This window comes from Ipomoea nil, unplaced genomic scaffold (genome assembly GCF_001879475.1).
Source record: "Ipomoea nil cultivar Tokyo-kokei standard unplaced genomic scaffold, Asagao_1.1 scaffold1576, whole genome shotgun sequence".
NCBI lineage: Eukaryota > Viridiplantae > Streptophyta > Magnoliopsida > Solanales > Convolvulaceae > Ipomoea > Ipomoea nil.
Window position 1 is genome coordinate 4,667,038 of NW_017618004.1, and position 17,554 is coordinate 4,684,591.

At 35.9% G+C, this 17,554-nt stretch overlaps 2 protein-coding genes and 1 long non-coding RNA gene across 4 annotated transcripts; 1 reads left to right on the forward strand and 2 right to left on the reverse strand.

The window, feature by feature from the left end:
* Window positions 1–1,610: 1,610 nt before the first annotated feature.
* Window positions 1,611–4,561, forward strand: LOC109190562 (F-box/kelch-repeat protein At1g51550). Its single transcript, XM_019341067.1, has 2 exons — window positions 1,611–2,247; window positions 2,816–4,561. Exons 1-2 carry the CDS (start codon window positions 1,842–1,844, stop codon window positions 3,790–3,792), a joined length of 1,383 nt encoding a protein of 460 aa, XP_019196612.1. The 5' UTR covers window positions 1,611–1,841; the 3' UTR covers window positions 3,793–4,561.
* LOC109190561 (uncharacterized membrane protein At1g16860-like) lies at window positions 4,450–9,171 on the reverse strand. Of its 2 annotated transcripts, XM_019341066.1 has the most exons (6): window positions 9,156–9,171; window positions 8,690–8,905; window positions 6,075–7,032; window positions 5,727–5,882; window positions 5,249–5,460; window positions 4,450–4,905 (listed from the first exon to the last, which is right to left on the reverse strand). In XM_019341066.1, the coding sequence occupies exons 3-6, from the start codon at window positions 6,966–6,968 to the stop codon at window positions 4,713–4,715; spliced, it is 1,455 nt and encodes a 484-aa protein (XP_019196611.1). In that variant the 5' UTR covers window positions 6,969–7,032; window positions 8,690–8,905; window positions 9,156–9,171; the 3' UTR covers window positions 4,450–4,712. The 2 variants fall into 2 exon arrangements, with proteins under 2 accessions (XP_019196611.1, XP_019196610.1); XM_019341065.1 differs by lacking the exon at window positions 9,156–9,171 and having other exon boundaries at window positions 8,690–9,034.
* Window positions 9,172–14,781: 5,610 nt separating this feature from the next.
* LOC109190735 lies at window positions 14,782–17,176 on the reverse strand. The gene is made up of 2 exons (XR_002055773.1): window positions 16,732–17,176; window positions 14,782–15,002 (listed from the first exon to the last, which is right to left on the reverse strand). It is a non-coding gene; the product is annotated as an uncharacterized LOC109190735 (long non-coding RNA).
* Between the last annotated feature and the right edge of the window lie 378 nt (window positions 17,177–17,554).

Genomic DNA, 17,554 nt, shown 5'->3' on the forward strand with positions numbered 1-17,554 from the left:
ATGATCGAATTGGAGAGATAATGATCCTTTCAAACTAGGTTCAACAATATTAGTCAAAATTCAATAGAACACATGCATGCCTCTTCCACTAATTGATGTTCAACATAGTTTATTACATTGTTAAACTAAATTGTAGTTTGCATTTGATATGAAAAATAATTGGACACCTGAATTGCGGTAACTGGACATAATGAAAGACAAAATCATAATGGTTTGACTCAAAATCACGTGAATCTGTTGAAAAGGAATGGATAGTTATATGTACACCCACCAATAATTCACACAAGACCTCAAGGCTGAGGCTGTTTGCATGTACCAAACTCACGAGGCCTAAATTGTGAATATGACAAAACATTCAAGCTGTAGCTATATAATTATTGTCATCATATCACACATTTGAAGTATCTACGTACAGTTCCTCATGGTATATACCAAAAGAATGTAGTATCAAATTAGGTTGTGTTTAGAAACTCATAAAATAATTTTTGAAAATTATTTTTTGAGTTTTATGTTTGGCAAGGGAAGAAAAATGAAGGTTAATGGAAATTGATTTTCGATTAAAGGGGTAATAAAGTTACTTTTTTTTGAAAAAATGAATTCTCCTTATATTACATGCCAATTATTTAAAATGATAATTCTCATCATGATACTTTTCTCCATCCATAAATAAACCAACTTTTAATTTAAGAGAAAGTCAATAACGATTATCCAAAATGAATCAATTGTCGAACAAACTTGACAAGTAGTGGTGGTTGGAGAATTATGTATTCATACCAAGTTGGTGAAATGGGAGTATGCGGAAGTGTGTTTTGTTGGAATAAATGAATTAGGTGGAAAATGAATTGTAATTCGGTGAAAAAAAAGAATAAGGTGTGAATAAAGTAAGAATTCAAATTGAGTTTTATTACATTGACTTCCAAATCTTACTCCCTGGTGTGACGGGTATTGATAAGCTACTTTTTTTCATGTGATCCCAATACAAGTGTTTACATTAAGATTTTGTGTGGAAGGAGTAGAAAATGAGAGTACATATAGTATTTTTCATTCAAATTACATTGTTAGTAAGGATGAATATAATTATTGAGAATTGGGAGAGAAAAAGTGATAAAAAGATTAAAATGCCCTTGTAAAATAATAATAATAATCAAGGGCAAACAAGTCATTTTTTTTTAGTTTTTTTTTTTTCTTTTCCCACCTCTCCGAATTACAATTCCTATGAGAGGTCCAAGAATTTCAATTCCACAAACAAAAAGAAGGCAATTTCTTCCAACCAAACACTATAATTCGAGAGAATGACCAAAAAATTATGTTGTAATTGAATTGTAACTATGTCCAACCAAACAGCCTAGGAAGCACAGTACCGAGCCTAGATGGTTCGGACTTGAGAAGAATAGAAGATTACTCCCCAGTTTTCAGCTTCATTCTCAGTGTTCAAACTAGGAAAAATTTTCATGGTAGTTCAGTATAAAATCATCTAAAACTTGGTATTTCTTGTTAGTTAGAAATGATTAAAAATATGGTGCCTGCTTTTCTGTATTGTACTAGTGTTTAGTGGGAAATAATGTCACAGAGACGTGTTCTCGTTATTGTAAACGAAAGCAGACAAACAACTCCGTTGTCTCCATTCATGGAGTCACTTTCAAGAATGTGTCAAGAAAAGGAACAAAGCTGCAGGATTGGTGGTGGTAATCGCAGTGGCAGTAAAAGAAAAATGGCTCAACACTGTGAAATTGGAGCAAGAGGGAAGAAAATGGAGCTAACCCTCAACCCCAACAAGGTAAAAACTGTGACCTGAGAGAGAAGAAGAAGTCTAGAGAGAGAGAGAGAGAGAGAGGGGTTCCATGGCTACAGCTAGCTCTAGCGTGAATCGATCATCACCAATAACCAATATAGCCAAAGACCACCTTTTCTCCATCTTGCTATTGCTGCCCATAGATTCAATCTTGAGCTTTGCCATGACTTGCAGGAGGTTCAAGTCGCTGTCTTGCTCTGATTCCCTCTGGGAATCGATCTGCAGGAGGGATTGGGGCCAGTCCTCGGTGGATGCCCTCAAACCCTTTCTTGAAACCAAGCAGGGAATCTCTTGGAAAAACATTTACCGCCAAATTCACCAGTTGGATTCTCTGTATTGCAGCAGAATCTTGAGTAATCCCCAGACTGAGGAGCTGATTCCCAGGCCCAGAGCTTCTCATTCCCTCAACTTTGTTTCCAATTGCCTGGTTCTCTTTGGTGGAGGTTGCGAGGGAGGTCAGTTTTCATTGCTATGCTCATCCAGTTCTTCAATTTTTGTTTCTGATTAACTCTTTTCAGTAGATGAATGGTTGCTTTTGTTTAGCATATAACCATTAATGTGCAATCCAACTATCAGCTTAGACTTTTAGTTGAGATGGAGCACATGCTTCAGTTTGGTATCAGAGCAAGACCAAAGGTCATGGTTTGAATCATGCTTCAATTGCTTTTCTCTGCTACTGCCTGATTGCAACTTTTTTGATGCTTTTTTCTAGTGTATTGATCTAAGTAGTACTTTGATTCTCTCCATTATTAGTTTGCATAAATGGTTGTTCTTGTTTCCTTCATCTCTGCTTCTTCAAAAAGCCAGGAAACGGGCGACGAATGAGATAATGGAAACTATTAGACAGAACTATTTCTTGTTAGGAATGAAATTCCCATGATTGGTAAATCTTTTGTTTATCCAATATACCAGCAGAAATGGCACCTTAGAGGCTTAGGAAACTTTGTGTTTTTCATGCTTTATGATTCTTAAATGGACTCGATGGGAACTTAACTGTTGTTTTTGCATGTTCTTTACCCTTAGGTCGGCACCTTGATGATACGTGGGTAGCATACATAGGTAGTGACTTCCGGAAAATAGTGAAGTGGAAAAAGATAGATTCAGGGAGTCCAAGTGGGCGGTTTGGGCACTCGTGTATAGTCATTGGCGATTTTCTGGTCCTCTTTGGAGGGATCAACGACCTTGGGGTGCGCCAAAATGATGCGTGGGTGGGGCAAGTATCGTTACATGATCCGTGTGGTGTTACGTTATCTTGGAGATTGCTTGATGCGGGTACACCTATTGCTCCCCCGCCTCGAGGGGCTCATGCTGCTTGTAACATTGACAAAACGAGGATGCTAATTCATGGGGGCATTGGCTTGTCTGGCCACCGATTAGGTGATACTTGGGTTGTGGACTTTTCGGAGGATCTTCACTTTGGAGTGTGGCGAGAAATAGTAACCCACCCATCCCCTCCATCGCGTTCTGGGCACACGTTAACCTACATAGGAGGAAACCAAATCATCCTGTTTGGAGGGCGAGGAGCGGGCTATGAGGTGCTCAATGATGTATGGCTCTTTGATGCATCTGAAGGACATTGGAGATGGGTGCAGTTATTCTTCGACTTGCAAAATATACCCCACGGTTTGACCCTCCCTCGCGTTGGTCACTCTGCCAACCTCATCTTAGGCCGAAGGCTTCTGATCTATGGAGGAGAAGACTCGTACAGGCATAGAAAAGACGACTTTTGGGTGCTGGATATCAGCTCAATTCCGGGTATTAAACTGCAGCCTGCTGCAACTCTTGATCCAAAGAAACCGATTTCTAAAGCGTGGAGGCAGCTGAGGGCAAAGGGGGATAATCCCGACCCCAGATCATTCCACCGCGCTTGTGTGGATCATTCAGGCCGTTACCTTTACATCTTTGGTGGAATGATAGACGGCTTACTTCAGCCTGCAGAACCATCTGGTTTAACATTTGACGGAGGGCTATTTCTCCTCGAGATTGTGCTGCAGTGCTAAGAAGCATGTAAAAGCGATGTTATTCTGATCTAGAGATGTTAATCCTAAGAAGCATGTAAATGTGGTGTTTGTGGTAACCTTAAATGAAGACAACAGAACCAGAAATTGGAAGGGCACAAGAGTTTCTTTTCCTGGGAAATTTTTGCAGGTGACTTAGATGCACATGTTGCTGATGCCATGCATCCAACATAAAAACCAACCATCAATCCGACCTTTTATGATCAAGAAACGCAGATTACAAAGTTATAAGTTCGACTTCCAGCGAAAACGATCTATTGGCATTCTTGATTTAATCCAGTTAGCTATAGGCAACCCAGACTGGTTTTGATTTACCTCCTTGTCTTTTGTTGTCTATCGACCTTCTTAGTTTGAGCCAGTCAACTATACGTTGGTTTACCTTGTACACATCTTCAGGTAGTGGTTGCAGGTTTTCCTCGTTACTCATAGCAGAACATGAAGATCAAATCTGTTAGCAACTAAACAAGGTTGTTTGTTGGGTTTAAGGATCCTTTTGTGGGAAGATTAAGCATTGGTCCTGTCTACTTTTAGCTCACAAAATATGTGATGGAAAAGACAAAAAGTTATATTTGTTCAGAAAGTAGTAATGAATGAATGAAGGCTAAAAGGGAAAAAAAGCCCCATGAAATTCTCATCTGATACAAAGAACCAACAAGAACTGTTTTCCTCAACTCCAGCATACCCACAATCTGTTCAAACAAAACATGTAACCACTCCCCATTACAAAATCTTTCATGCTTTAAGAGTGAACGAAAAAAAAAAAAAAAAAAACGAAAGCCTACTAACTATACACAAAATTAGATATCAACTATATGTTCAAACAACCAATATTCTGTCACCCCTTAGTTATGGCATCACTGCATTACTTCTATCGCCATCTATACTGCACCACACAAAATATATCACACTGGTATGACATCGGTTTTTGATGCATCTTCACATCTCAAAACTATGCCCTCGAGGCTAGCCGGAAATATACATTTCATCCACTGACATCCGGTTGTGAATGGCTCGGGAGGAGGTACGATCATAAGCACATTTTCGTTCCTTTGTACTACTCCCATTACACTAACAGTGCTTCCTTCTTTGATATACCTGCCCGGAAAAATAAGCAATTAGCATCCCATCTCGGAGAATTCTCCTCTTAGGAATGTGGGACGGGAGAAACTCGGGAAATAGTTTTAAAAAAAGGATTAGAAGCATTTAATTCCAACAATGAATTTTATTTGGTAACCACAAGGTTATAAGTTCAATTCCCAGCGGGAGCGGCCTATTGGCCTTCTTGGTTTGAGCCGGTCAACTATGGGCAACCTAGGCTGGTTTAGCTCCTTGTGGTCCTTTGTTGACTAGGATCATAAGGCCAGGTTTACCCAGTACACACCCTCAGGTAGTGACTGCGCGTTTTCAATTTAGAGAGAGAGAGAGAGCGAGGTTTTACCCTTCCTTCAATCGCATTACACGATCATCGCTTGAAAGTTTCCTCTCTCCCAACCACCTGATAAATTCTGGGGACAACTCCTTATTCACAGGGTTGACATCAATAACCACGGACTCATCCACGTACGGTGTGACCTTTGCTCCATAGCCGGTTTTAACCAACGCTCTCAATCCAGACTGAAAATCAGATATGTAAAAGTCGACCACGTGTTTCTGAAAGAAAATATTCCGCATTCTTGTCAAATATTTAATCAGCAACCTAAAAATGAAAGTATTACCAAAAACATAACTTGTATCCTTAATTCCTAGATTCGAAGAGGTAAAATTCAGAAACTAAATATCACCCAAAAAAAAAAAAAAAAAAAAAAAAAACAATAGTATACCTGTATGTAAATTATTTTTTTGCCAATAATATAGCAGCACTTATATATAATGCATTTAAACTAACAAAAAGCTCAAAAAGCAATTTAGCTACTGACTTCTGATGATCTAAGTCCCCAGGTAAAACGACGGTGTGTGGGATTTGCAGCTTTGGAATCCCAGCCCCGGTACTCATACAAACTTGTAGACGTATAGATACACCTAGGAACCTTCTGGAAGGACGATTCAAGAGGGACGTTTCCGCAGGTCACAACCTTTACAAATATAACACAAATATTAAATTTAGTATCCAAAAATGAATATCACCAAGGTAACTTCAAATAGGTAAACACGAGTGATAATCATAAAGATAGAGTGACCAACTATCTAGTGTCAATATCACCTGAAAGTCAGATCACGATGAAAAATGTCCCATCATCTTATGGAGAAACCGAGAAAGCACTTACCCCAGAAACCTTGACGTATTGCCCGTTTCTTGCAGTTCTTAATTCAGCATCTGGATATCGACCGATGAAACCAATGATAGCTTTTCTTCCCCAGCACGAGTTCCACATGAACAACGCAGCAACGATCCCAAATAGAACTATAACAACGATTAGAAGTATGGGGTTGTGCACGGCTCCGAGAATAAACCCACCAGCAATGAAGCCCATGACGAACAGCAAAACCATTGCCCACAAGATAGGCTTCGGGAAGTTCCTTCTGAAGGAGAACTCGTCGTGTTGAGTAAGAGTTGTCACAGCCTGGTTGGTTGCAATAGAAGGACCGTGCATTTTCATGGAGCCCATAGAGTCCAATTGACCCGAGAGCTTTCTTGGTGCCCCAGAAGAATTCAGCGGGCCAGATGAGATGGGACCAGAAGTAATAAGACCTGTAGCGGGTAAAACTGGTGGTTGAGGTCCAGAATTTTGGCGGCCAGTTGCTCCACCAGATTGAGGTCCAGAAGACTTTTTTATCGGCTCCCCGTGCTTATTGAGAGGACCAGAATTAGATTTCTTCATTGAAGCTGAACCAGTTACCATTGACGACGAAATAGGACCCGAGGTTGAGTATGCAGCCCGGGCAGCAGCACTAGGATTGATAGGTCCAGAATGCGAAGCATTTCCTGCAAACGATCCTGATCTTGATGGGGCATTACTTATAGGACCAGATTTTCTTGACTTGGAGCCATCCACAGGGATATCAAACATTTTTCCAAGTTCTCCCGATTTCTTGATATCACCACCAGTATAGGGCATGGCCACAGAACTCATTGTTGGGGCCTTTTCTTTTGGCTGCTCAGGCCGGCCCGATACATAGAGGCCATTGCTGAGCTGATGAGATGGGAATCTAGAACCCATCAAGCAATCCTATGAACTTATGAAACACGCCTCGCGAAAGCACACACCAATGCAAATATTTGACCTTAATTAAGTATAAGCAAAAAGAATGCATCAGTCAAAAGCTTTACATAATCAACTACACGACAAATGCCCAGGGATCACATAAATTTATTAACAATAACAAGAACGCATGTAATCATATACATGAAAATAAGAGCAATTCATAAATAAGCAAGGGTAAGGGTAAAGCATATTCACTCACACATCAAAGAGATATTTGCATATAATCTGATATAATAATACCCAGATTTTGCTAACCTAAAATGACGAGAAGAAACAATTTTGAGAAGTCAAGACTATACTGTTGGAGAAGGGAAACCGAGAATAAACTTTAAATTAATATTGAAAACTAACTAACGTGTGGATATAGCTCCTTAGAGCTATATTCTTTGGATAAACCCCAGCTAGGGGAAAGATCAATAGAAAGTAAAACAGAACTATGACTTAAAACCATACTTGAATCAATATGGAATAAGGGGCCGATGATCAAACAACAAAGCAACACCTGATCACATTCCTTTTAAAAAACAGAAACACATAATCCACTGTATTATTAACAGATGGAACAACCAATCATGACTGATGAAGGAAAAAAGAGCAACAAGATAAACGGTTTCATAAATACTATGCAAGTGAGATCGAACGAATGAAGTAAACTGTGATGGCTGACTTACACACAGAGGAATACTTTACACTGAATATTTCAGAACAGGAAATAGGAAATAACATTTACATTTATTACGAGCCTAACACTCTAGCGTAAGCTAGAGGAAGCACAAAAAATCATGCTGTCATCAATTGCTAGAAAGGCAAACAGTGACAGTGGTAAGGTTTGTTTAACAATAATAATAACTCCAAGAAGGTTTGCACACATTCCCCAGAACCCCTCCATAGTTAAGTCTAGTAAAGTACGGAGTAGTAAATATGAATAATAGAGGAATGATATTTCACCAGTCCAATATCTGGGTCACATATTTATAAAATGAAGGATGTAGAAGTTCAAATTGTTAGTTCTTAATCTGGAAGATTCAAATTACAAGTATTGATAATTTAAACATCTTTGAAATCCTTAACTATTCTAGCTAAGATCTGAAACAAACGGCACAAACAACCAACAACTCTGCATTGACTCTGTGGATTTCAAGTCTAAAATCCAAATGGAGCCAAAATGAATTAAAAAATCACATGGCAGTGGGTAGAAAAGTTTAGATCAGACAAGCCAAATGACATCAGAAGTTTTACTACAAAAATACCAAATCTGAATCACAAAACAATATAATATATAAACCAACAATAAAATTAAAAAAAAAAAAAAAAAGGAAATTTATGATCAACCCAATTTTCCAACAAATTGAGAATCAGGGAAAAAATAAACTCCCCGCACCCCACAATTTGCAGAACCCCAAGATTCAGTCTTGCCACTGGGTAATTAAGAAAAACCCAGCAGTCACATATTATTCTTGATATTCATCTTCACTGTTCAAAATACACTTTCTATCCAAAATGAGATAAGTGATAACTTTCCCAACCAAAACCCAAAGGAGAAACATTCCCACTCCACTACTCTGAGCCAAATCAACTGTGCCCAAATAACAGAGAAAAACAAGACGCCACATGGTGGAAACAAAGGGCCAAAATGGGCACACAGGAAAAGTAAAGATCTGGGTCATTGTATATACCTGAGAAAGCAGTAGATCAAAAACCCTGAACAGAATTCAAAACAGCATTTTCATGTTTATGTTGCTCGTATAGGGAACCGCTTGTTAGTACAACTAGCTGAGATTGTGGTACGATCCCATCACCATCCGGTAGCTTGTTTCTCTCTCTCTCCCTCTCCTCTCCTCGAATCTTCAGAGAGCCGCAACAACTGGTGGGTTGTCTCTTCCGGCAATAACCTCCAAACACAGGTAAGCAAAAATAAAAAAGGAAGCAGAAAACTAAAAGGGTTTATATACTACTCTAATAATCACACTGGTTTTATATATAATATATATACATATATAAAAATTTAGAGAGAGAAAATGACTGTGTGACTGTGTGTTGTTGTGATTTGTGAGAGAGACAGTAAGAGGTTTTTCTATAAAAATTAAAATTAATTAATTAAAAAAAAAAAAAAAAAAAAAAAAAAGGATTCGCGAACCACACCTTTCACCTCCTCCTCTGCACGTTTTCCCCGAGTGATTGGCTCAAGGCTTTGCCTTCACTGCCGTTAGTTATACTGAAATACTGAATCTTCCAAAATGATAATGTACTCCCATATATTTTATTAATTAAATAAAAGAAGAAAAATAATTATAATTTATTTTGGAAAATACTTTTTTCCCCTCCACAATTATCCATCACAATTTTTTTCTCATAAGGATGCCTCTATTTATTGGGTAATTATAAATTGACTGATCTTATTACTAATTAAAAAATGAATTTAGTTATTAATAAAATAATATTACATTAATAAAGGAAGTTTGTAAGAGAAATATAGACTGGTATATAGTATCGCTCTTTACTTTTTTTAATAGACTATCATTACATCTACTTTAAAGTTGAATCTATATTTTATATTGTGACGACATATCATCAGTACGTAGTAATATTGATTTTTTCTTTCTTTCTTTTTATTCAACACATGTGACGGGAGTATTATTCTCTAATGTACAATTCAACTATTAATTTAGAATTGTAATTAAATAAGACATATAGTTCAATTTGGTATTAGAGTCTCTCGATAAAAATGTTCAACTCTCAACTTTATATTTTGATTACGTTGAGACAGAATATATCTTTTAATTGTTTATATAAGTACATTCAAATTTTCAATGTGGCCTACTAACCCCACTAGCTTTAACATGAAGTAACCCCGGCCCCTTGCTGTTCAGATCCTACAAGGTTATATACTTTGGGAGCTAGGGTTAGATTTGTAGGTATTTTATTGTTATTTTCGCTTGATTTAGAGTGGGGGAGAACTTGAGAGCTTAGCTATATTATCACAGGTTTAACCTTTGGATGTTTTAAGTATCTAGGATTACAACTATTTAGGATTGTGAAGGTAAATTTTTTACTTTTAAAATTAAAATTTTAAAGAAAATTCTAGAGTGATTCAAATATAGCGTGTTGATACCTACCATCATTAGCCGATGGTTCTGTTTGACAAAGCTTATTTAGGAGCTTATAGCTTATTTTAAGCTACTAATAAGCTATAAGTTCTGTTTGGTAATGTTTCCAAAATAAGCTTCTAGCTTAAAATAAGAGCTTATTTTGGAACGCTACATTAGGTAGCGTGGTAATGTTCCCAAAATAAGTTCCTAGCTTAAAATAAGAGCTTATTTTGGAACGCTACCTCTACATTAGGTAGCGTTTCAAAATAAGCTACTAGTTTCCTAACTTTTTTTCTATATTTATCATTATTATTTTAAAGAAATGACATACTCTACCTTTCTCAATTAAAACTATTTTCTCTTCTTAGCAACTTTCACCGCACAACAATCCCTCCATCTTTTTTTATTACAAAGGAAGGGGATACCCATACAATCCCTCCATCAACGAAAATTTAAGTCAGACCTCAATTGAGATTAAGGAGATTCGCAACAATATTGCTACATCATTATAGGATGCTAGATCATGATTATGCTACTAGTTTTATTTCAAAATGTTAATTTTTTTTAAGACAAAATGTTAAATTTTAATATGTAAACAAAGTACTTTAAATTTTTTGAAGATGTTCTTTTTAGTCTTTTTACATTTATATGCTTAACAAATGAGGCCCCACCTAGATAGGATTCAAACCTCAAATCTCCAAGATAGAATACGATAAACACATGTTTCTACCATTCCTCCATAGGGTCTTCTAAGATTAATTGTAATTTTTTTATTTTTAATTTCTTAACTAACTAGGTACAAATTAAATATTGGGCCTTCTAAAATTTAAGGTCATGTGTTGTTGCATAACCCAAAATTCGGCCCTGATTAAAGAACACACGACATCTGTGTTTGAGGCTTTGTCCAAACAATTCAACCGTTAACGCCTTCTCAAGAATGAGTGAATGGTCTAGCAATCCAGGGACAAATTGTCCTAGAAAGACCAAGAGTGGCCCTTGACCCCATCCTATGTCCCAATCGACATGATATCCAACTTATTACTTATGCATTTGATTTGTTTCGTTGGGCATAAGTTATAGACTTTTAGTATTGATGTGTTGAGACACATTTTAGTATTTTACAACTTAAGGGTGCAGCAACACCGAATTGAAATTCAAATTTGTTGGAAATGTTAAGGTTGTTTTGCAAGCAATTCAAAAAGACAAGTTAATTACGGTATTTGTTAAGATTCGATCAAAACCAAAAGATCTTTGTTCACCAAAGTGGCATTGCAATACATGACTTTTGATTCAAGTAAAAGGAATTGAATTTCCTATACACGGAAAGCTTCATTTAGTATTTAAGTGGTAATTTGCAATATTTATAAAATTAACTCAGGTAAAAAATATGGTTAAATCGTAATTATTGATCTTGTCTAAATTAACAGTCCATGTGAGCATCTAGCTATTAATGTGCAATCCAACTATCAGCTTAGGCTTTTAGTTGAGATGGAGCACATGCTTCAATTTGGTATCAGAGCCAGACCAAAGGTCATGGGTTCGAATTATAAGCGACTACGGTTTACCGGTCCACGTGTTGCTTGGAACCCACCTCACACGTGAGGGGAACCGGTCCACGTGTTGCTTGGAACCCACCTCACACGTGAGGGGGCGTGTGAGCATCTAGCCATTAATGTGCAATCCAACTATCTGTCCAGAATGTAAAAAGCCGTTAATGTGCAATCCAACTATCAGCTTAGGCATGGAGTACATGCTTCAATTGTCCAGAATGAAAAAATAAAATAAAAATGCGATGACATTTTAGTAATTTTGTGTAAGTTTATGTTCTTTGTATTTGAGTGCATTGTGTAAGTTTATGTTCTTTGTATTTGAGTGCATTACTTTATCCTTCTTCAAATGCACATTGTTCATTCTTCAAGTGCATAAGTTTGTTTATTGGAGTGCATAGTTTCTGTTAAGTGTATTTTTATTTTATTAATTTCTCAACAGCTGAGTGCATTATTTTTCTTCTTTTAAGTACATATTTTAAAATGTATAACGTTGCACTATAAAGTGCTAACTTTAATTTTCACCTTAGGGTGCATAGATTTGAGTCTACGAGTGCATAACTTTTAATCATCGAGCGCATACCTTTGCTTGGGTGAGATAATTGCCTATTTTTTAAAGACCATCTTGTTAGTATCTTTCATGTTAAAAACAGTGTAATAAATATGTTATGTGTAGTTTTGTTTCATTAGGTAGATAGCATTGCAGTTTAGAATAAAGTACTTTAAAAATATATAACTTTGAGCCTTCAGTGCATAATTTTGAATCTTAGGGTGCATAACTTTGACCCTCCAGCTGATGCATAACTTTCAACTTCTCAGTACAAAATTTTAATGACTCTAATTTCACCTAATTTTCACTGGAAAGTCCTTCGCATAATTGCATGTGAACCTTCCTCTCTCTCTCTCTCTCTCTCTCTCTCTCTCTCTCTATATATATATATATATATATATATATATATATATATATATATATATATGTGGAATTAATAACATATATTAGGAGAACTCCTATTTAAAATGGAGTTATTGACTTTGAAATAGTCGAAAATTATTATTATGTTTTATAGTATAAATAAATTTAATTAGAAGAATAATACATCAAACATTATGTTTGTCATTTTCAATTTACCTTACGCGTTTGGTATTTTATAATAAATTATTTCTTTAAACAAAACAATACAATTTGATTATAACAATCAATTTATTATGTTTATAGCTCTATCACTTACACTTACATTGGTCAATAATCACCAAACTCTAATTCAAATGAATCCCGGGCCCCAGTTTACTTTTCACTAATGAAAATCCATCCCAACAACCTACATAAAAATTTAATAATAATAATAATAATAATGATGATGATGATGATGATGATGATGATGATGCATGCATGCATGCATGTATCAGTTGTTAAAGAGTAGGGATGATTTAACGCATAAGCCAAATACTTAATTAATCGAGTTATTGTTGCGGGCAATGCACACTTCAATAGTTGTTCAATAGAAACTAGGATATGCAATCCACCCTTGGACTTATATTCTGTCTATGAGTACAAGAAATTGCATCCTAGATTCCTAGGTATTTAAATTCAAAAGAAAAAGTAATTTTATAGATGTTAGAATCTCTTAAAATTCAAGTATCACTTTATAATTTTTTGAAAAAATTAATGTGAAATTATATTACGTATCAATTAAGGTGTTGCTTGTCGTATATTTTTTAGAATTTGAAAATTAGATATATTAAAAGGTGGATCATATGGGTTCATGTAGTATTTAACTCATAAATTTTTTGAGAAATTTACTTTTAGTCCTGACTATTATTTGACTTGATGGAGGTTAATTATACAAGTTTAATACTCCGTAGTACAATGGCCCAACTAGATTTAGGTGCTTCTCAATTTATGTGATTGAAAAACTAGCTAGTCAGTCACTGAGACCTGGCATAGCCACTATTTCAAACAACATATCAATATCCAACACATATCATGACTGACCTGAGCCACCAACTACACACGGTCATGTCAAATCTGTCAATGCATGGAATTTTGGTGTTGTGTTTCTTGCCTCACTACTATAAATATTAGAGACCTCCACTAACTAGTCTTTTATTTATTTATTTATTACAAGTCTATAGTTGACACCACACCTTGTGACCCTAGCCAACAAAGAACCACAGGGAGGTAAATTAGTTTAGGAGGTCACTTATAGCTTTATGACTTAGACCAAAAAGGTCAATAGGCTACTCTCACTAAGAGTCGAACTTAAAACCTTATGATTACCAAGTCAACATCTTAACCAACTTGGATGAGGTTGCCTTTAGTTGGCAACCACCTTGACGTGCCCATTGAGTCTGCTAGTGCTTGAAAAAAACGCATCAACTTTTTTTCTTTTAATGGATTCCAAAGTTATTAAAAAAAAAAAAAAAACACACACACAACACAACACAACATGAATCAAATTTATTCTCTCCCCTCTCCGCTCTCTCATTCAACTCACCTCAAACATCGGAAAAAAAAAGTCAAAAATCTCTTAATAATTCATTGTTGGAAATGTCCTTATTCATCCCTCCAAAATTTTACCCTCTTAATTTTTCCTCCTGTCAAGAGAGAAAAGATTATGAGAAGTAAAAAACATTTTCCTTTATAAAGGCAAATTTAACCTAAATTTCACCTGAGGTTGGATTTGAACCAAGTAAAACGCTCATTTACAATTTCTGCATTTGAAATGGCAAAATTACTTCTAAGTTTCATCTGACATAGCGCATTATGAATTTATGATCGCCTATCATTTTCCATTGACCACTGGCCAAATCTGGGAGGAACAGATATTATTGTGAAAAGTGCTTAAGAAATGGTGTCCACATGAGAATATCTGGAGGTGTACCAATGGCCACTTGGTACGTGTAGTCTGAGTAGAACCCACACAAAATTTTTCAGTTATATGTTGACAACTGCCTGCAGGTAATTGTCATGAAGCAATCAGTTAGCTGTTCGTCACCCTCACCAGACAAGGCTGATCAACTGTCACCTAACACATGAAATTTGAATCAATCAAGCCAACCTGTCCTTTCAACCTAACCAACTTGCCCTTTAATCACCATTCACACAATACCCATGCCCATCACAATTTAGCATTATTATAAAAATTAAGTCTTCATGATTGCAAATGGAACAACATTCATATCACATAATCCCGGCAAACTTGATTGTCAGCATGGTAAGGGTTTTCAGAAATTTATTTTTATGATCCAAGACTGGACTTTCAATACTTGTACTTTTGATACATTGAAAGAAATAGCAACCATCAGACTTCAGTTCTCGCCCTTGTGAAGTCGCCGCTCAAGCTTTGCAGAATCTGCAACCGAAAGGACAATCAGCAAGTCAGAGTAGGGAACTATTGCATTTTTATTGAAATGTTAACATACTGACAACACAAATTTCGTTTTTCTCCATTTTTTATCTTCTCTAATAATGGTACTAGCACAAATATCCATCTCTACTGTCTAGTACTCTGAGCGATCACAAATCACAATAGCTTAACACAAGGTTAGCTGAACTGCAACCACTACAATAAACAAATGTCAAAGCCAAAACTAACTGAAAAACCTATAAAAATCAATGACTCTACTTTCATTAATCATTTCGTCAGCTCATTTATTATGTGCCTGTACAATATTGCAATGACTTCACTGGCCATCGGTACACTTCTGTCCCATCGATCATTTCCAACTCTTCCCAAAACATACACACACACACGTGTATAAGATAAGAATAGTAGTTGCCACAAGTCATTTCAGAGACTGAAGGGCTACTTCAGCAAAATGCAGAATGCAAAGAATTCCCCCACCCCAAACAATGCAAAACAATCCATTTTATGAGTTATGACATTATTCTAATCTCTAAGCATCAAATACAGTATAAAAAGTCAAATAAAAAATATACTTGAACTCCAAAAACTTATTCCCAACTTTTACTCCCACAAAGTGTTCAGATTTTATTGGAGGAAAAAGAAAAAAAAAGAATGGATAAAAATCATGACCCCCTATTATATTAAGCAATCAAAGCATGCCACATCATATGGAGTAAAAAATGGGAGTACATGCAGAATTACTCAAGTCAAACAAGGTTGCAAATGTATGTCCAATCTATCAATGTCTTAGGCTAAGAAGCTAAAAGTTATAATATTAAGAAACAGAATGCCTATGAGACATGGAGGAATTCAGTCTGTCTCTGTAACACCATGTGACCAATGGCGGTAAAGGATTCTAATAAAAACATATAAATAAAAGGTTGTAGGAGTATGCTTAACAGTCCATTAGAATTGGGAATAGCATCTTGTTTCAAAATTTATAGTTTTTAATTCCATAACAACTTTGATATCATATCCTAGAAATTTGAAGATGGTAGGTGGAGTGCAATAGTCCATCTAATTGCACAACAGCAACATACCACATGACCCATCATTTCATCTCATCCAAAGTCAATACTGGAGGAACTGCTTGTTTAAGCAATACCGTCAAACTGGAAACAGGGAAAGCATCTTTTGGGCAATAATAACCACTATCCTCCCTTGCCCCCAGTAAATTTAAAAACCAGAACAGAAGATGAAAAAGGAAACCTTGATTCCTGGGAAAGCTTTGAAATGGAAGTAGCATAACTGCATAACAGCTGCTAAATTATAGTTTTTATACAACCTTGATTGTTAAACCATGTTTGCTGTATACAATGGCAAGAAATAGGTATTCTGAGCACATCTCATGATGTCCAACAGACTCTAACTTTCAGTAAATTGTCAAACCCACCAAAAACAAATTAAAACAACATAAAATAAAATAAAATAACAATTAGACAAAAAGAAGGCCCAAACACAATTAGAATGGAGTTGTGCAACATATGAAACAGAGCTGCAGTAAAAATCAATTTTTTTTAACAAAATAGGAACCAATCTACATTCGTAAATAATGAATTTAAACAGGATAATTAAGACCTGGTTAACATCAAGAGGAAAATCAAACACTCCTATTACTAATGCGTCATAAATAAGTTCAAGGAATCATAATTGAACTTAATTATACGTATGATACCTTGAAGGAAAGGAAACGGAATGAAAATGAATCAGTGGCCGCCGTGCTCCTGGGCATGCTGTTGATGCTCGAGATGACGGCGCTCCTCGGGAAGAGCGACTAGGTAGGAGAAAGCCATGCCGCCAAAACAGACGTGATAGAGAGGGTCGATGGAGTTGGTCTCAATATACTTGGCGTGGTAGTTATCCAAACCCCTCTTGAACGCATTCTTGAGGTAACTGATGGACAGCATCGGTTTCAGGTGCGCCGGCACCTCCTTCACTTTCATGCCCTTGATCTCGTTGTAGAAGTTCCTCATCGCCATCTTCGTAGAGATCTGATCGAATCCGATTGAAACCCTAACCCTAGCTTTAGGAGATGAAAGTTAAATCTAAATGCGCTTTTGATTTGGTTGTACTGTACTCCGACTCCGTAATCGCCTGAGGATACTTCCGTCCACGTACATTAAAATTTGAAATATGATTGACCAGATTTATTAGAAACTGCAAGTTGTAAATTCATATAATTTTCCTGAGCTAAAAAAGAATCCACATTGAGATCACAATTTTTTAATATTGAACATTTAATAATTTTATGTATAATATATATGACATTATAGTCAATAACCTTGTAGTTTAGTGGCATGAAGTGACTCTCCCATGTATATATTATGGTTATTTATTTTATTCATTAAATTAATTAAATTTTGATATATTATTTTTTATCAATTTTTAAGAATATAATAATATGATAACATTCCTCTTTATTCTTTTATATATATATATATATATATATATATATATATATATATATATATATATATATATATATATATATATATATA

Bases quoted from the DNA above. Each gene is read 5' to 3' on its own strand.
- LOC109190561 (XM_019341066.1), bottom strand. From the start codon at position 6,968: ATGGGTTCTAGATTCCCATCTCATCAGCTCAGCAATGGCCTCTATGTA. The intron at 5,883-6,074 runs GTAAGTGCTTTC...ATATTTGTAAAG, and splicing joins AATACGTCAAGGTTTCTGGG to GTTGTGACCTGCGGAAACGT. The intron at 5,461-5,726 runs GTCAGTAGCTAA...ATTTTCTTTCAG, and splicing joins GGGGACTTAGATCATCAGAA to AAACACGTGGTCGACTTTTA.
- LOC109190562 (XM_019341067.1), top strand. From the start codon at position 1,842: ATGGCTACAGCTAGCTCTAGCGTGAATCGATCATCACCAATAACCAAT. The intron at 2,248-2,815 runs GTCAGTTTTCAT...CTTTACCCTTAG, and splicing joins TGGTGGAGGTTGCGAGGGAG to GTCGGCACCTTGATGATACG.